Source organism: Acromyrmex echinatior, chromosome 19 (genome assembly GCF_024713525.1).
Source record: "Acromyrmex echinatior isolate Ae372 chromosome 19, ASM2471352v2, whole genome shotgun sequence".
NCBI lineage: Eukaryota > Metazoa > Arthropoda > Insecta > Hymenoptera > Formicidae > Acromyrmex > Acromyrmex echinatior.
The window spans coordinates 727,451-746,569 of NC_141870.1; the positions used below are offsets into that span (position 1 = coordinate 727,451).

Here is a 19,119-nt window from a genome sequence, read left to right on the forward strand (position 1 = left end):
ACTAAAGATAGTGATTTTCATAACTAAAGTTTATCATCATGTACATTGGTGTATGACGTGTTGTAAGTTGAGAAAATTTGTGACTTGATCAATTAATCAATTTCATATTCATATAAATTAAAGGTAAGCAATGTGATCTTCAGGATTAAAACTCGAAAAAAGATCTACGACACTTTTATACTTTAATTTCAAGCACAATAGAAGAAATTAAAGAAATTAGTTTTCGAAAGTAAAGAGAAACATGATCTTTATAATTAAAAATTTATTTATCTAATAATTTTATTGTATAATTATGACTATGTTTGCCGAAGGAAACGCGCAATCGGCGCTTTTGTATCATTTTATCTTCATTTGAATCAAAGATAAAATGATACAATAACGCAGTCAATATTGTAAGATTGGAAGCTGGAAGATCGTACCCTAAATTGAAAATGGAAGAAGAAAGATTGTAATTCTAGCATAATTTATGATAAATTAATTTTATACACTTTCTCGAATTTTTCGTATAAATCTTAAATGAGTAATGGTTTTTTTGAGTTTAATTTTTCCAAGAAACCGCAAATTTCTTCAAAGTGCTCTTGCTGTAGCATTCGTTAAGCATCAAGAATTCATCACACGAAAACACGTTCTGTTTTACGCGACGCAAATTAATCTCGGTGATTATCAATCTTGTGTCACTTTTAATACGGTACTCCGATCTCGAATCGTCGAATCGTCGGTCACGATCGATGAATGCGTGACATCCGGTGCGACCCGTCGAACACGAAGAATTCGTCAGTATGGTGGCCGAGCTAGCTAGCATTTCTACGGCGACGATCGACGGAAAATCATCGGACCTTGGTAGCACCTCGAAACATCACAAACGACCCAAATGGATTCAAACGGCGACGCGTGAGTCGATCTATAGCGTTCTGGATGGTAACGACAATATCACAACGAAAAGTTTTCCTCCGAATATCCACGGCAAGATCGTACTGATCAGCGCAGTGAAGGATGAATCAAACCGGAATCTAAAAGACGAGCAACCAGAATTACCATACGTCAGGTTATCATCTCAAAATAAAGCGTCATCGATTCTTGAGGTCGAGGATGAGAACACTCTTTACAGCGTGGTAAGAAAACCGAAGAAAGTGCGGTTGCTAGAAACTCCCTCCGAAGCGAAGGAGGAGGTGATTCGATCGATAGATAAGATTCGCGACATCGATCCCAACGAGCAGCAGCAACTGGACCATAAAGACGTGTCCAGGCGAGTCGAAGTGAGAAAGTGGCTCTACGACACGCCTAAACAGTCCTTTTCGAATTCATTGGAAATGTATTTCGATCATTCAGGGTACGAGAATACCTGGCCTGATCAGGAGACCTTGGTAGCATTGCCTCGAGGAGTGGTAGGTCTTGTAGGTCCCTATAGGATATATAGAAACCCTAATGAGACGAGAGAATATATGCTGCAAGAGGAGGAACTTGTTGAAGAGGTAATGAGTTCTGCCAGTAAAAAAGTACAAGAAGAAGAAAACAAGGATGAGCATCGTCAGAGGGCGAAATGGAAAATCAGGGAGGATGACGAGGAGACCTTAGTATCGGATATCCGAAACCTGTCCGGTTTCGTGGAAACGAAGACGGATCTCGCCAAGATGGAGAATAATGATTGGAAGAATGAACGAGAATCAGTAACGAAAGTGAATAAATCGGATTGTGTCGAAGGGATTCTGTTTGGTAAAGAAGAATGCGCGGTGGATGTACCAGATACGGTATCTGCGATCTCGACAACGTCGACGAAGGAGAAATGGGGTGAGAAAATCTTTTACAAATCTCGCGAGATTCATTTGTGAATTTTAATTCTATGATTATTGAATTATTCATTATTAAGCAATTAGAATAGAAATGCTAATAAATAATATTAATTAAAATAATACAAATAAGTGAAGAAGGCTACATTAAAAAAAAACGGAGTGTAGTACTTAAAAAGATAAATTAAAATATGTAAAATTTCCTAGCTCGAGATTGTCAAACAAAAAACCAATAAATAAAAAGATCAAAAACACGAGTCAACAATATAAAACATACTAAATGTACACATCGATTGTAACTTTTTTTTTTTAGTACTTTTGTTATTGTGAATTATTATTGTTATTGTGGATTCTGAGTCATCTATTAAAATCTGTTGTATCGTGGGAATAAATACATAAATACATAAAAAGATAAGTGAATTGACAGTTGCTTTCTTCTTTTCTATCGCAGCTCTTGCTTATTTGTAAATTATAATCAGGTTTAAAACGCGCTGCGAAACTACAAAGTGATCAACTAGACGATAACGGTGTGTAATTCGGCAAAGTAGGTATGTCGTCCACATTCGATATGCAAGGCAACACGTATCTTACGGTATTGTCCGACAAAATGGACTCGAGTAGCGGTAGATAGTACCAGGTATGCATACACATCGGCCTCTTGATACGTGCGGTTCAGTTAAAATGAGCGGTGACTTTGTGAACCAACGATTAGGTCAACATTCGATTAGAACTGCATTTCTATACACTTGCTTGTCTATCCTGCCTGCCTTATTCGAACAACGGTGAATTGTCTTGCTCGAGTCTAAAATTAGATTCTACGGAATGAGAGACCTCGAACCTTCAGCAGTTCAAAAGAAGATAAACAGGATAGCAATGTTCTGTTTCAGACAGCAGTAGCGTGCTGAAGATATTATTAAGTTTCAACGATTCTTCTTTTTTAGAGAAATCTTTTTGTGAACTTTTTAATTAAAAAAACTAATTCTCTGTGTACACTTTAATTTTTTTAATTACTCATTTGAAATATTAGATATGGGAAAATATGGAAGATTAAAAAACTTATAACTAGAAATATATTAGGTGTTGGAATTAATTCGTAGCGTTTTACAAGTGATGGGAAGTACTTTCATTAATGTATTTTTTAATGCTCATGTGAAATAAATAACATTCTTTCATTAAAAACGCTACGAATTAATTCCAACACCTAATATAACTCGAAATTTTCGTATACTTTTCCACTCACACTTCGAAGGATTATGGCTGAGTCATTCTTGACTCTATGATTCAAAAGTTTTACATTGCTCCGCATATGAATGTAGCACAGCAGTAAAAAAGCAGCAGTTTTCGAGTTTTAGATCTTCTACACTCTTACGATGTAAAGCATTCGGAATATTGTTTGTTTTTCTTTTTGTAAAAGTTCACATATTAAATCATTATTAAATTTAGTCTCCACAATGACGTTAAAAAATTAATTAATGATTGATTTTTGTATTCTCCAAGTATTTCATCGTTCAAGAGTTAACATGAGTATTCACACGCAGCTTTCTAGTCAAGTTGCACAGTTTGTTCTTGCTTTCTTTCGAAAGACCTCTCATTAAATGGTTCGATATAATGCACTCTTCGACACAGCCGCCATAAAACAACTACAGTAGCATATATCACATGAATCGCGAGCCACCACTCACGACTTTCACCATTTTTACGATTTTTACACACCTTTTACCATTCAGTACGATGGGCAATTTTACAATCAATGTCATCGGGCTTTCATTATTGCGGCTCTTAATCTTATTCGCACCTGTCTCGCTGTTTGTTTCCTGTAAGTTGGTCGAGACTTTTTCTTCATGCGAACGCTCGCATTATATCTCCTTGGAGCGACGCATTGCTTTCGAGCGAATGTAGATTTGCATCGAGGAAATTAGAAAGCACGCATAGCAAGCGTACATAAGTTATTCCATCGGAATTAACGGGAATACGAAATACGTGACATAACAGCTCCTTGGCTCCATTGTCTTCTCACGGATCTCTGTAATTCTTCAACGACTCCAGAGGCGTAAAAATCGAGCGCGAGCAGGAGAAGAGATCTATTATCCTTGCACATAACTTTTGAGGTCATTCCACTGTGCCATGAATCGTTTTCTCCTCCGTGTGTCGCAGAGAGAAAACTTCATTTTGATAACATACGATCGATGCGAGCATGAAAAGTGGAGGACTGAGATAATTTTGAATAATGTGCAATATAATCTTACGTAATAATTTAGAAAGAATTGGACTCGATAAAAATTCTTGCATTCGGCATTCTGTAAGTTCATTTGCAATAGTGATATAAAAAGCAGGAATATATCAAACGATAATAAATATTTTATTCGATTAAAATTTTTAATTGGAAACCAGCACAAATCTTTGCCGACAACTAAATACAAAATAATATAAAGTTTAACGCGAATCCTCGTATTATTTTCCGCGAAAATATTAATGATACTTTAAAAATAAAAATACACGATTACGTAATTATAAGTCATAGACCACTCTGCAGATTAGAAATAATTATTAGAAATAATTAATTAGATACCTATCAAGTGCTCGACCGCTCATTAATTAACATACTTGAGTTTATACTGCAATCCTTTCACTAGCGGAAAGTCGATGAAAAGTGATAAGAGAATAGAGGAGATCTTAGGAGATGTTACAGACAAATTATCTCGAGATTAAACGTATATGTGGAAGAAACGGATGGGATACTCGAGCACTTCCTCTTCGGCTGCCGTAACTTATTTTCGTGTTCTACTCCGAGCAACACCATGCCCTGACTCCATTAATCGTCGCATAGCTTCAATCCGTCAGCCATATGACGCCACCGTTACTAAAAGCCTCCTGACAGCCCTCAGTCACTGTTACACATAACTGATTTTCTGCAGTTAGATGATGCAGCTGCATCGCCGAATGAAATGCCGCCGCCGGCCTGTATACAGTTAACCACTTTTCTCGCAGCACGGCGGCGCAGCGGTGCACGTAAAGAGTCGCAATTACATCTGTGCGAAAAATATTATATATTTTACACGCACGTGCCTTCTATTCGCGAATAATCATATTATACAGTTTCCGACTTTTCGACACAGATGTTCTCTCGTCGAACGACTCGATCGCTGATCGACGATCCACCTAGATCGCTATTAAAGTGCTGTCGCGCGAGTAACGACGATACGCATGGAGATAAATTTGCTCGAGCAAATTGTAAAAGCGGCACCAAATCGCGATAAAAAAGGTTCAACTTGGGAAAGAGTCGAGGAAGGTTTTTACTGAATATTCTTTACGTTATTTTATACGAACGATTGTAATTTGAGATAATTCTAAAAGCATTGTTAGACTTTTTCGCATTTAGCAGTCAGTACGTTATCAACACTCTTTAAGTAATATACCCTTTTTTTTTTTGTTTAAGTTCTATCTTCAAATTGTATGCAATTCCGTTATGACATGATGAAGCTGTCGCGCGTGCGTTTTTACGGGCTGCGCCTCCGACCATCAACATCTTTACGTAGCTCGCGCGAGAAATATTGTAGAATCCTCCGTAATCTTTCAACTTAAATAAAAAGATAAAGTATCCATAAAATCATCGTCATACCGCATCTATGTTTGTCTTTTTTACAATTCATTTACTGCGATAATAAAATCCGCGTCGACGAATCGCACGAAGACTTATGCAGTCATTAAAATACAGTATACGAAAATGTTTCCTCATTGACGACATGACACGTTATTCGGTCGCAAGATTTCTTGCGGTTCCTGCTTTCGTGTTTTCTTGTAAGTTAGCTTTTTTTTATTTATTAATTAGCAACGAGTATTTACGCGTAATTGCTTTTGCACATCTGTTGTATCTTCAGTGCATCTTTAACGTCAATGATATCGAGATAACGTGCTAAGAAACTTTATACAAATTGTATGTACGAATAATAATTATCTATAAATTAAGAAAAAAAGATTATTTCAAAAGAAATTGCTTTTTTTCTTAACTGAATTTCTTTTTAAGATTAGCAAATAATTAATAAAGGGACTACGAGCCAAGCTAGGAGTTTGTTTCTAATTCATTATTTTCTTTTTAAGCTTTTCTTGTATTTTCTCTAAAGAACTTTTTTTCTTACAATTAGTTCGATTCCCTATACGCTATCGAAATTTGGCCATTTAAATTCAGGATGCGCTGTACAAGTTATATAATAGGAAATAAATTACGATTTGATATATAATATATACATAATTTTATTAAATATACATACATTACATATACGCATGTTATTAAATTTACTTTCTTTTAACATTAAAACGTGAATATTAAAACAGGAAAATTATATAGTATATGATAGATATTATTAAAATATATTATACAGATATAAAAAGAAAAAGTTAGGATATTCAAAATATTAAAAATTATGACATTTAACTCTTTTTGCATTAAATTTGAAAAACACAGGCAAAACGAACGAAATATATTCTGCGAAGGATTAGATACGTGGTGAAACAAGATGAAGTGTATGAGTGACAGTAGAGAAAAGAAAGGACGAAAAAGTGTATAATTCACGAATTGAAATTCCAAATTACATCTTCTAGCGAGCGAAGTGTGTGAATTATTAAACATTAAATATGACTTATGTAAATAAAATACGCGTAAAAAAAATATTTCGTACAAAATGTCACATGCAAAGATGTGGGACGGACGAAAGTGGAACACAAGAGAATTTATGAATTTTGTGGCGAAGAAACTGTTTTTATCTTTTTGTATATGTATATCTCTTTCACCAGCGTTTATTTTCACAACATGAAACATTTTCTTAATAAAGTTACATTAACCGCAATATTTTTACATCTACGGAATTGATTAATGTTCTCAATATGAAAGTATTAATATTTAAAAAAATGTAATATAATGATAGTAACATAGTAATAAAGTTAATTAAAAATAACTGTTGAAACTCAGTTTTCGATCATATATCCTGAAACATTCTAACGTTTTGGAGGCGAAATATTATTTAACTTTCTCTACATTATCAAAGAATCATCTCGGTAATTTCAGTCTTTAGCGAGCAAAAGAAATCGCAGTAAACGATTGTATCATTATTTGCATTAATCCGCAACCGACCGATTATTCGATTCGATTCTCATATCGTGTGAAATAAATGTAAATGTCAACATTACTTCTTCTTTACCCACAACTGTTAGACGAAGTAATTGACAGATAATGACTTGACATTAGACACGGAAAATGCTGTTAAACGCCAAAGAGCTAATGGATCAACGTTATATATCGTTAATGGACCGATGCACTATCACGCATTAGTCATTATCATCACTGATAATTCGCAGGTGCCAGGTGGTAGTTGCTGCTGATGGTGGTGTCTTCTTCTTTGCCTCGTAACCAGTTATAATAGACCAGCTATAATAGACTTATTACTCGTAATCGCGGCGGTGGCTTGTCTATTAGGAGGATCATTATAGGAAACTTCGCGACAAATTAATCTCAGCAATTTGCTTTGGCTGCTGCGCATCAAGGGCGCATCGTCTAATACCCACCCAGATGATCATGATAGAACATTCCTCGTGCGCGTGAAATGGACATTTAATCCTTCACCTTAGAATGGATCATTCCACTCCAGGTCGACGATCGACCTCTTGCCTTCTTCTTGGGTATTATTGGCGTGTACTAAGCGTGATTAGTGTATTTTACACAGAAAACAAACGCAAAAATTTTGAGGGGATTCATTAAATTTGCACCGTTAGACAGGAATACATAGACACAGTCGATTTCACGCAAGACTAAGAATTTACAACTAGATTTTATAACTGGATATTAATTAATGGTGATCTATGTGAATTGTAAACAATACTTGCGTTCCAGTCAATCGGTCTGTCTTCGATTTACTTTACTTTTTATTAATACGTACTTAAAAATGTTATTAGGTGTTGGAATTAATTCGTAGCGTTTTACAAGTGATGGGAAGTACTTTCATTAATGTATTTTTTAATGCTCATGTGAAATAAATAACATTCTTTCATTAAAAACGCTACGAATTAATTCCAACACCTAATACATTCTAGTGTCATTTTCAGCACTATTTCTTCCAATGTAGATTCTGTCATGTCCATTTCAACCAATGTATAATAGATTAATTTTAATCTTGATTTAATCTACTCTTCATCCTTTTCTAATTTTTAGAAAAAGATGAAAAGTAAGGTAAATCAAGATTAAAGTTAACCTACAGTGATAGAAGACAACACTATTGGCACTACTGCGAGTTAAACGTCGATTAGCTTAACCGAAGATTGATGAAAGAGGCCCTAATATGTTCCAATTCAGGAAGAAAAACTAGTACAAAATGTTCCAGTGGTAGATTCTTGCTTCGCAGACCCAGTCTTTTTTTCGCGCAATGTTTCGCTTAAAACATTGTCAAGTCATCTTCATTGGATGCACCGAAGCGCGAGCGTAAGTGAGTCACAAGAATAGCGGAACCTTCGACGATTGCCTGTTCGATTTGAAGAGCGACACATAGCAATGCCCCCCAAGGCGCTCGCTGTCCCGACATTCTCGCTAGATAGTAAAATAAAAGCAACGTGTGCACGAGAGTACGCGATCGTATTGATGGATGCTGCGAAATGAGGCTACGAGAAAATCGCATCATCACCATCATCATCTGAGCCACCACCACCTGCCGTCGTCTGCACCGTTCGATATCCCCAAAAGAGTCGATGCTCCTTCGAGATCGCAGCCGAGTTACCTGCGCCACTTGGTGCCGCGTTATCGTCACGTGCACTTCTCGTTATTCGTTATTCGGTTGCAACGTTCTAGCGAGAGCTAAGTGATGGACGACAATGCCGCTGATGATCCGTCACAACGATAGTTTCCTGGTAACGAACGTACAGGTAAATCTTTCGATGGCGCCTTCTGAGGTTCTAGCGCAATCTAGGATAAGATTTGGTCATCAAAATATTAGGTGCGCAACTAAGTTCTCGCTGTTATTTTGATGGAAATGCATCAAAATAACAGCGAGAACTTAGTTGCGCACCTAATAATATTGCTTTGTTTGCTTTGTAAAGATTATTTAGAGAGTTCTTTCTTTCACTTAGATCGATTAGAGTATGAAATTTAATGTTTTATTAATGAATATTTTAATTAAGAATTTACATCGATACACTCCAAGTCCTATTTTGCTCGATCCCGAATTGTTTCGTTGTTCGATTTCTAAATCTAACTCAAGCTGAGTTTGAAGCGAGATCGTTTTATTTTACTTATTTTTTTCTAATATAGAGATTTTTATTTAATTCAAGTTAACATAGATTTATTTTTTACAATGGTTGATGAAAGTATTTTATAATGATTTTTTAAATCCACCGATATGAAAATAATTATTTTTTTTAATAATTAATTTGAAAATAGCTGAAGATGCTAAATTCTTTTCACGAGAGATTAGAATTTTTAAGTATTACAAATAGTACTTTTCAGGCAACATTTCAAATATTAACGCTTAGAATATCGTAAATGTACCGTAATACCGCAGGCAGCGCGTCTAACTGTTACTTTTGATCATTTAAGTTTAAACCGTGATTGACTTTAAATGTTTAGAAAAACGTTGACTATTATAACATCGTCATAACTCTGTGTGTGTGTATGTGTGTGTGCGTGTGTGAGATATAACTTACAACTTTGTAATATACGTGCTGTATGACTACATTGTACTTTGTGTCCTAATTTGCTTTTGGACCACCTAATGTGTGTGAGGTCTTACAACTTTATAATATACGTGCTGCACGATTATATTACATTGTACTTTACGTCCTAATTTGCTTTTGGACCACCTAAATTGAATTTTTACAAATAAAAATCACATTTAAAATACGATCCGTTAACTTCGTCAACAAATAGTTAATCAAAATCTTTTTTCGAACGCCATATGGCCTTATCGATTCGATAAATCTCGCGAGGGAATTATAAAAATTATGAACCTTGCGGGACTCGTGTCGCTATAGACGATGATTCAGTCACTGTTGATGAAGCGCGATAAGAAAGAAACATTTCTGCAATTGATGCATAAAGCCGATTCTATATAAGATGCAAAACGTAGATTGCAGGTTGCAAGCTTGCATCAGCCAATCCGATGCATCAATTTTAAAAGTGACGCTTCGAGATTGACCGGATGCAACAAATTTGCAATCTACGACTCGTGATCTGCGTCTTATGTAGAACCGGCTTAATATGCCACAAGTGCGAATAATATTTACCGCAGGCGCACGGCAAATACATAGCAATTTGCGCTACGTAATGATACTAATTTCACCGATTCCATGGAATTAGGGTTATGCTGCACTAATGCTATATCCTTTCTGTGAGACCAATTGCATGAATTTTTTTTTTTCTATTCGAGTTCATACGCAGTTTCACGCTGGTTAACTTTATATTTTATGACAAAATCGATTTGATACGCGAATGATTTTTGCTTTTATCATAGTGCGTTGGTTTCTTAAAAAATTTTCTCTCTTTATCTTCAAAATGCACTCTGGATACATTGCTGGCCAAAAGTGTAAAAACACACAAAATTTGGGAGATTAGTCCACAATAAAACACTAAAACATTAAACTTAAAAGTTTAATTCATGCCTTATTCAATATTTTTTCATTAATTTGAAAGCGAATATACATTTTTAGCATAATTGATTAACATAATACTGTATAATTTTAAGAAAAAAATGGACTACGATTATAAAGCGGTTATTTATTCAAAAACAGAATTGTTTTAAAAGCTGAAAGAGTTTCCTATCATTACAAATAAATAAACTTATAATTAGATTACTCAGATTTAAGAAAAAGTAATTAAATATAAAAGTGACTGTTTTGGCGAAAAAAGTACGTAATATTCTTTACTGTTTTTTCTTACAGTAAAAAATTTTGTAAAAAAGTACTTTTTTAAAATTATTTTTCATTTCATTATAAAGCAATGAGTAAAATAATAAAAAAATGTTAAATTACATGTATAATATACATATAAGTTTGATTTTATTCCATATAGCAGACATTTTTAATTAATGATTTGAAACTTTTTTGGCAATGCATATTCAATAAAGTCGATCATTTGAATAATTCGCTGAAATAAAAAATACATTAAAAGAATAATTCTTTTGTTTACTTTTTATAAAAAAAAAAATAGATATTATCATATGATGATTTACATGAAGAAATTTTCTAATACACAGAGAATATGAGAATATTCTACAAGCATCCCCTATAAGCATCAGCATCATTAAACGAACTGAGCTTTTGTAAAGGATCCATCGCGAAACATTGTTGCCAAGGTATACTCACGATGTCTTCTCTACCTTTCACCTCTTCAATCTCTTTTGGCGTCCTTTGTATTAGCTCGCGCCAAATGCACCATTATCGCGTCATTCTCGAATCAAACACATGTCTCTGTTCCGGGATGCACGATGATCTTCGAGCTCGTTAACCGCGCGACGAGTGACGCTTTTAGCCAGCTGTCGCATGTATTGACTCTTGACTCGTGACTTTCTCGCTGCAATTTGTATTTCGCCAGAGGATTCTGCGTGCAGCAGAGATGCATTGCCGATGGCCGGGGAGAAGAGGAAGGAACGAAGTAACGTTGATCTTTTTGAAGGATTGTCGTACGTCAAGAGTGTGCTCGTGCATACGTTTCGCCGGACTTGCGTTCGCGGAAGTAACGGAACGAATCGAAGAGGAGCTTATTAACTAGACGACTCGAGTACAACCGCCACTTATTATTATGCGCACTATAATTGTTATATCCTGTTCGTTGCGGATCACTATCCGATGCCAATGTCGATCGCCGTGCAAATAGGCCATCAAAAGCATTGCTCGCTTAGAATTTAGCCCCAATACTCGATTACTTTATTAAGCGATTCATTGTGCGAAAGCGAACCCTTATCAACACTCTACAGAATATCATAATTCTTTAAGGTTCGTTAAGTATCTATCGCAAGAATTAGTACACGAAATATCGTATGCACTTTTGAAATGACGGGAGATAAAAGAAAAATCGAGGCTAATTGGAAGCTTAGTTTAATAGCCAATTTCGAAATATTATTTTTTTATCATGCATATAAATATTGTTTCACTCGTGGAAATAATTACTATTTCCCAACAGAATTGAAATCGAATTAACGAATGGAACAAGTAATAATTTTGCAAAAATAAAATTAATAAAAATAATAGTTGTATTAAGTAATACCTTTTAATCTTATTGTTAAAAGCTTTCTAATTTGTCTGAAAATGTCTTAATCGCATTATGAGACTGTACACTTTAATTACAAATTGCAATTAAAATTAAATAGAGAAAATGATTACGACACGTAATAAAACCGTTTTACATTTTTTCAAGAATTAAATAATTCTTTGTCAGAGATCAATGTTATGTGTAATATGGCACACTGAAAGAAAAGATTGGCTGCAGCAACCAATTAAAAATGCTATTCCATAGTGATTTATTCACGACATTTATTTGTAATTATTCCATTTCTTAAGTAAAACGTACATTTCATAACATAACATATTTCATTAAAAAATAGAAAAATTATTTTTGTACAGAATTACGTAAACGGAAAATCCGGTGTGAATCACCGGATGCGAACGTGTTAAATAAAATGTGTCGCAATCGATTTCGCGACACATTTGAAATTGCGTTAGTACCACGCGAACAATATAATAATTGTAAATTTATAAATAACTATATATAATGGAACCGCGCGTGATAAAGAACTTGCTGGTTTCGCCGTCATTAATTACACGGCACTACACTCACGGTAATTACTAGCTATTTAACGCGCCGGAGAGTCAAACTTTTACCTGAAGAAGCCGCGTACGTTCTGGCAGGACGTAATGAAACAGCTTTTATTGTGTAGCTCCAACTACGCAACATCGCACGCGCCTGTCTTAATTATTTCAAAAGCGTTTCCCTTTGCATGTCGTTTTATCGCCGATCTATTGTGACAAGAGAATAATATCGCTATAGAAAAAAATCGTTCTCTATATAGATAAAATTGAATGAGTACTCGCTCGCTTGACAGATGCAAATTTCTTCTCGCATTCATGAATCAATATATTAAATAACATATATTAATACATTTGTATGCATCGGCGTTGAGTTGATTAATAGACTCGAATTAAAAAAGAATTAAGAGATGTAATCTATAATTATATTATGATACAATAGAGACATGAAAAAAAAAATAATTATGCTAATTAAATTGAAATTATGGAGATTTTCGATTCGATCTTTTAAAATTCAAGCAGTAAAAGCGAATGATTCGGACTTTCAGAGTATTAGCATACATAAATACATCGATGGGAGATTAATCAATATTTCAATATATTATTCTGTTCTACATAGTGCGACTTTCTCGTTTCGAGACCGAGAAATTGGAATAACAGATGCCGAACGCGATGATTCCTTGGTAATCCTTAATAATTTACGAACAAGGGAATACAAATCCGTGACTTATAGATACTTGACGCCGTGGGCATCGCCGCAGAAATAGACGTATAAATTCTTTCAGCGAAAGTTACACACATTTCTCCGGCGACCCGGCAGGCCAAAGAAAGAAAGTAGCAAGAAGAAGCGGGGTTCCACTTTTCCGGCTGCTGCGTATCAGCCAAATATTGTACCTATACGAACGCACGTTTCTTATATTACTCTCTCCTATCTTTCCACAGCGAGCAATGAGCAGCACGACAAGGACAGCCTAAACGAGACCGGAAGTACAACGGGTGGCACCGTGGAGGGCGCGCCGAGTGGTGGCCCCAGTAGGGGTGATAAGATCAAGGACAAGGAAGACCATGCATCCGCGCAGGCATCCACCTCGGCACCACCGACGAGATCCTTGGTCTCCAGAATCCTGGCGAGGGCACGGTCGCCCGAAGATCTGCTAGATCATTCGGAACCCTAGTAAAATCTATCATATATTTTCATCTCATTATACATACGGAGACGCATACTTTCTTTTCTTTTCTTTCTCTTGGAGCGTGTTTATTTTGTATGTACTAAAAAATTTTACGTTTGATTCCCCTCTCCATTCTTATTTTATCTTTATTTTCGATTTGATCCAAGACTTACAATCGGAATAAAATGTAGCGATGATCTTAGGTAATACTTTAACTACGTGCCTATTTTAGCCAGTAACTGTTTTCGATACAGTCTACATTAAGCATTGCGATTTTTGCTGACAATGAGTCAACTGATAGTAGTCGGATTCAAAATCGGAAACATTTCTAAATATTAATTAAAGATAAGTATCTTTTTGAATATTTACGGTGCAAATGTAATTATTTACAAACAGCAAATAAGCTATACGTAGTTCAGTCGATCTTATGTAATTCTCAATCAAAGAGATTTTGATTGCTAATTTTGAACTTATATTTTGTGTCACAGCTCGCAATTATGGGTGGTTCTCTCCAACGTGTATGGCGAGTTGATCGTCGTGTTAACGTTGGCGGTGTGTTTGGCCGAGGTCATGGACACGCCTGTGCCTTTGCTCAGCTTGCAGGTACAAGTGATCGAACTTGTTTGACCGGATCCCATAAATAAGTCATCTTATCGCGGATATCGCATTTGCCAAGAAAGCGAGTGTGCTCTGGGATAATATAACATGCAACGCATCCAAGTCTCGAAAGTAATGTTCGTGATGTCGGACTTAGAATTATCGTACCGTTACTTCACATAATCTGGGGAAAGTCTGAGTCGATTGGACAGCCTTGAACTAAAAACTCGTCGATTTTTGTGGAAAATGCTAGGATCCCAATGAATAATTAATTGCTCGTCTCTATATATATATTTTTTTTTATCACATAATATCTACAATTCGTAGAAAGTGGACTTGATTGAAAACATTCAAAGAAATTATCTACATTGGTTTGAAGTATCGATGTAGTTATTTAACAAAATTTGCAAATTAATGTCATTTAAATTGATTTAATCCGAAGCTCAATTAACAAAATTTTCCATTTTATCCTAACATATTATATTTTATTTAGATTTACTAACAGATCTTCCGTTAAAAAGATTAATATAATCTTTTATTTGCGTAATTTTGAAGCACAATCTTGAAAATCATATCCTCGCTTTAATCTCTGAAAACATTTTTAATAAGAGGCGAAAAATAAGAGACAATTGTGCATTATATACTGAGAATATTGCCGGGGTATTAGAACTACATACATAACAGGATTTATCAAGATTAAAACCGCGTAGCGGTTCAACGTACATATATCGGAACTATGTCAAATAATCTCTACTGAAACGGGTATTTGTAATTGTGCACACTACGAGATTACGAAGAGCTTTCATTTACGTAAATTACAGATCAGGAAGAAACGTAGATGAAACGGTACGTCAACAAGTTTCAAGATAACCAGTTTCCTACGTTTATCAGTCCACCGACCTCTTCCGCGCGGGTGGTCCCTCCGTTCAAAGATACTCCAAATCATATTCCTAGTATTTGTGTTTTGCATAACGGGCACGTTCCACTACACGAAGTAGTTACACAACTGTGTCTTTCAGGGTGTATTTCTCATGTACCTTTACGTGGGCAGCATCGCAGTCATCATCGGCATTTATATATGGGTACTGGTTGACAGCTGCGGCAGCTTAAGTCGAGGTGGTAACGGACTCGGAGACGCGGAACTTGGTGGCGCATCACTTACCAGATTCGGATCATTAAAACGAGCACACATCTCCAGGGCCAGAACGGCGCCAACCAGTTTTTATATACGAGTCGGAGCGCTTTGTAAGAGATAGTGTTAATCCACTTGAAGAATACTGGCACGTAGTTTCTAAATTAATTGGTTACTTTTATTTATCATGAAATTTCAACTTTAATAATTTGACGGAAATTTAATTCGGCGTTTGTTACAGATATAATTTTAAATTTATTTAAAGGATTATTCTTATTGTTGCTGGATTTTGCTCCGTTAGAAAATTATTAAGTAAATTTCATTCATAAATTTCATCTAGCATGTATGTTTTCAGTGTTCGGTCTGGCGACGCTGGTCTTCAACGGTCTAGAGATGGCGATGCACTCGATGATGCAGGGTGCCGAGTGCTTGACCGACGTCATCTTTGTGCATCCGGTGCTGCACGGCTTGTTCACCTTCTTGCAGATGCACTTTCTCTTTGTAAACTCGCAGGCAAGCATCGGTCTTACGTTAATTACATTACATCCAGTACCGAGCTCGTGGTTAGACAATGCAATTGTGAACGCGTTTCTTCGTTGCGCTCTGATGCGTTGACGGCTACATACTCACTAATCCCGTTCGAATATAAACGAGGGATTTTTAAAGATTAAAGCTCCATTGTCTCTAATTGTTATCGCTTTGTTTTTTAGGTACTCGTAGAACGCTTCGGTCTTGCAGCTAGATTTGGCTTCACTCATCTCGCAGCTACAAATATCGCGGTCTGGGCGCGTCTCGTGATTTGGGATACCGCGCAAGAATGGACTTACTTTGTACACTTGGCGCAACACGAACAGCAAACATCCGTATCTCCCTTGAGTCTTCGAGGATTCCCGGGATCCTTGACGAGACAATCGCGGGATCTTATAGGTATGGATTTCATTCTTTTTACTTTGGTGAATAAGTTTTTCAATATTGTTCATATATATGTATTCAAATTATGGATCAAATTTTTGGATTCAAATCGATAGAAATACAAAATGTGCTATTCATCACGTTAAATTCGGATGTATGAGCTGTTCATGTCCATACTATATTATTTCTAGATTCAAATGGATTGAAAAATCAAAAGTGCGAATTCGGAAATGTTGAAATGAAATTTATTTCTATTCATTTCAAATTATTTTCGTTTGCCGGATGACTTATAATCGGGATCACTTTATTTCAGATGATTCTGTAGCAAAACCAAGCAACTTCAAGCCCTATCAACCTGTTTCGAACGAACAAATCTCACAAGTAATCGCGCTACAAGAATGCTTGAACACTAATACTTTGGGACAGCTATGGACTTCAAGCATGCCTTTCTTATATCCTTTTATTGTACAATTTAGGTACGTTTGCGAATGTACGCGGATGTATATGTCATATTTATTGTTAATCGATTATGCATCGTCAAGAAAAAAATAATTAAAAGAAAGAATATTTTCAAAAAGCGAGAGAAAAAATTCAAATTTAAAAATAATTTTTTTTTAATTTCCGATAAAAAAGAAATTTCTTGAAAATTTCAGATTTTCCAGTTTTTCCAAAATAAGCTCTGTATAAATCCAAGTTTTTAATTAAATTTCAATATGAAATTTTGTATTATATTTTTTAGCTTTTCTATAGAAGTCTTATTCCCTTAGAGGAACTCTTATAATATTCTCCTTCCAGCTTGATCGCCGCAGCGGTGACCTTCGTGATGGGTCAGAACGTCGGTCGGAGTAGATTGATTAAACAAAAATTCCACGGCAGCAAGGATTTAAATAGTCACACCAGAGTAGGTTGCGATGGTTCCAGCAAGGGCCTTTTTCTGGGTATTCTCTGCATGGTAGCTGGTATCGTGGTGATCCTCATCTTCCTCGTCGTGCGAGAGGATGAAAACTTTCCCTCCGCCACATTGTCGTGGCTTACATGCGGCACTCTGATCGGTATACTGACGCTGAGTAGTCTGATGACAGCCAGTGGTCTCGTGCAGGTGCGTCAGATTTCGGTAGTGACACGAGCGCCTGCCGCCCTGGATAGCCTTCTGTTAAACGTGTCGCTCTTCGGGGTGCAACTCTATTCCGTCTTCACCATCGTGGTGTGCGCTTGTTCACTGGCCATATCAGATCACGACGAGACAGAGGATACACGAGCCAGACACATCATGCTGCTGTCAATGTCAATCCTGCAGCTGGTACAGTGCTTCGCGCAGAGCACGCTGATCGCCGAAACCTCACGACGTTCCTGCATAACACGCTTCCAAATGCTGGCAAAACCCGGTCGCCAAGTGATCACTTTCCTACTGTTCAGCAACGCCGTGCTCTGGGCCTTTGATACCGTAATCACGCAAAATTGGCTATCGCAAGAGCTGCAGCTTCGATTCTTCGGCGTGCTCGTTTGGGGTGTACTATCCAGGATCGGACTGCCTCTTCTAATCTTCTACAGGTTCCACAGCTGCGTACTGCTATTGGAGGCATGGAACAAGTGCTACAGAACGCCACGGGGGGAACATCCTCTCAACTGACAACGTGGAATCTCACACCGACTCTCGTGCAGGTTCGTTGGAAGTAGCATAATCAGCAACGATTAACTTTCTTGACTAGTCAGCACGATCATATGGGATCGTGCCATCATAAGTGAGAAATGACACGTTGAAATATCATATTATCGTTATTGTAAATAAAAAGAATCTGGGTAACAATGAGATCGCTTTAAAATAAACGGTAAAAATATCTTTAAGTGTTTAAAAAATGAAGACAAGAATAAAAAAAAAATTTTAATATCATAAAATTAAACACTTCTTTTTCAGTATATACAGTTTCAATTTCAAGAAATTCTAATTGTTTTCAATTCGTGAATGTACAGTCTAATTTAAAACGAAAAAATTAATAAATTAAAGTTTGATTTCTGTGTAATTTTTTTTTTGAATAAAAATCAATATTAATTGATGAACTTAATGTCTCTTTTAATATATTATTTATAAAATACATCATGTCAATAGACTGCATTCTGGCTCGCAAGAATCTTACCATCCCAGGAGATCAATGCCAATGAACAACGAATATGCTTACAAGCGACTACTACGTCCAAATTCGCTGTCGTTGGACGCAATGCATTTTCTCCCCTATGTGGATAGTGCGAGCTGGCTGTACCTGGATCCGAATCCCATTTTTCCCGTACGCCTACCGAGTCTGGATTGCGACGCATCGTTAACGTCCGAACAGCATCGTCACCACCATCACCATCATTATCATTGTCATCACCGCCATCGCGGCTGCCAGAGGAGACATCGTCGAGTACTGAGTGATCCCGGAGGATGGAACACCGGTATTCGAATGGACGCGACGCGACACCGACGAGTACTCAGCAATGCCGGTATCGATATTATGCGAGCGTCAATAGAGGAGGCCAATGAAGATAATCTATCGCTCGAGGAGGAGACAAGAGCGTCGACCTTCAGAAAAGTGCCATGGCACCCTAATTTGCATATGCTTAAAATTAGGAGAACGTAACACAACTAAGTACATGATTGCAAGAAAGAATAAAAGCGAATGAATATCTTGAACAAATCTAAAAGAAATCTTGAAAAGATTGAAAGATCTAATCTTTTCAAAAAATTTTTAGAATCTTGTATTAT

The 19,119-nt window shown here is 36.3% G+C and overlaps 1 protein-coding gene across 1 annotated transcript; it reads left to right on the forward strand.

The window, feature by feature from the left end:
• Nucleotides 1-732: 732 nt before the first annotated feature.
• LOC105147317 (proton channel OtopLc) lies at nucleotides 733-19,029 on the forward strand. Its single transcript, XM_011058235.2, is given in 10 exon segments — nucleotides 733-748; nucleotides 751-1,788; nucleotides 13,509-13,740; nucleotides 14,224-14,338; nucleotides 15,352-15,577; nucleotides 15,820-15,977; nucleotides 16,175-16,391; nucleotides 16,690-16,852; nucleotides 17,172-18,038; nucleotides 18,484-19,029. Coding segments are annotated over 9 exon segments (3,000 nt in total). The 3' UTR covers nucleotides 18,007-18,038; nucleotides 18,484-19,029.
• Nucleotides 19,030-19,119: the final 90 nt, after the last annotated feature.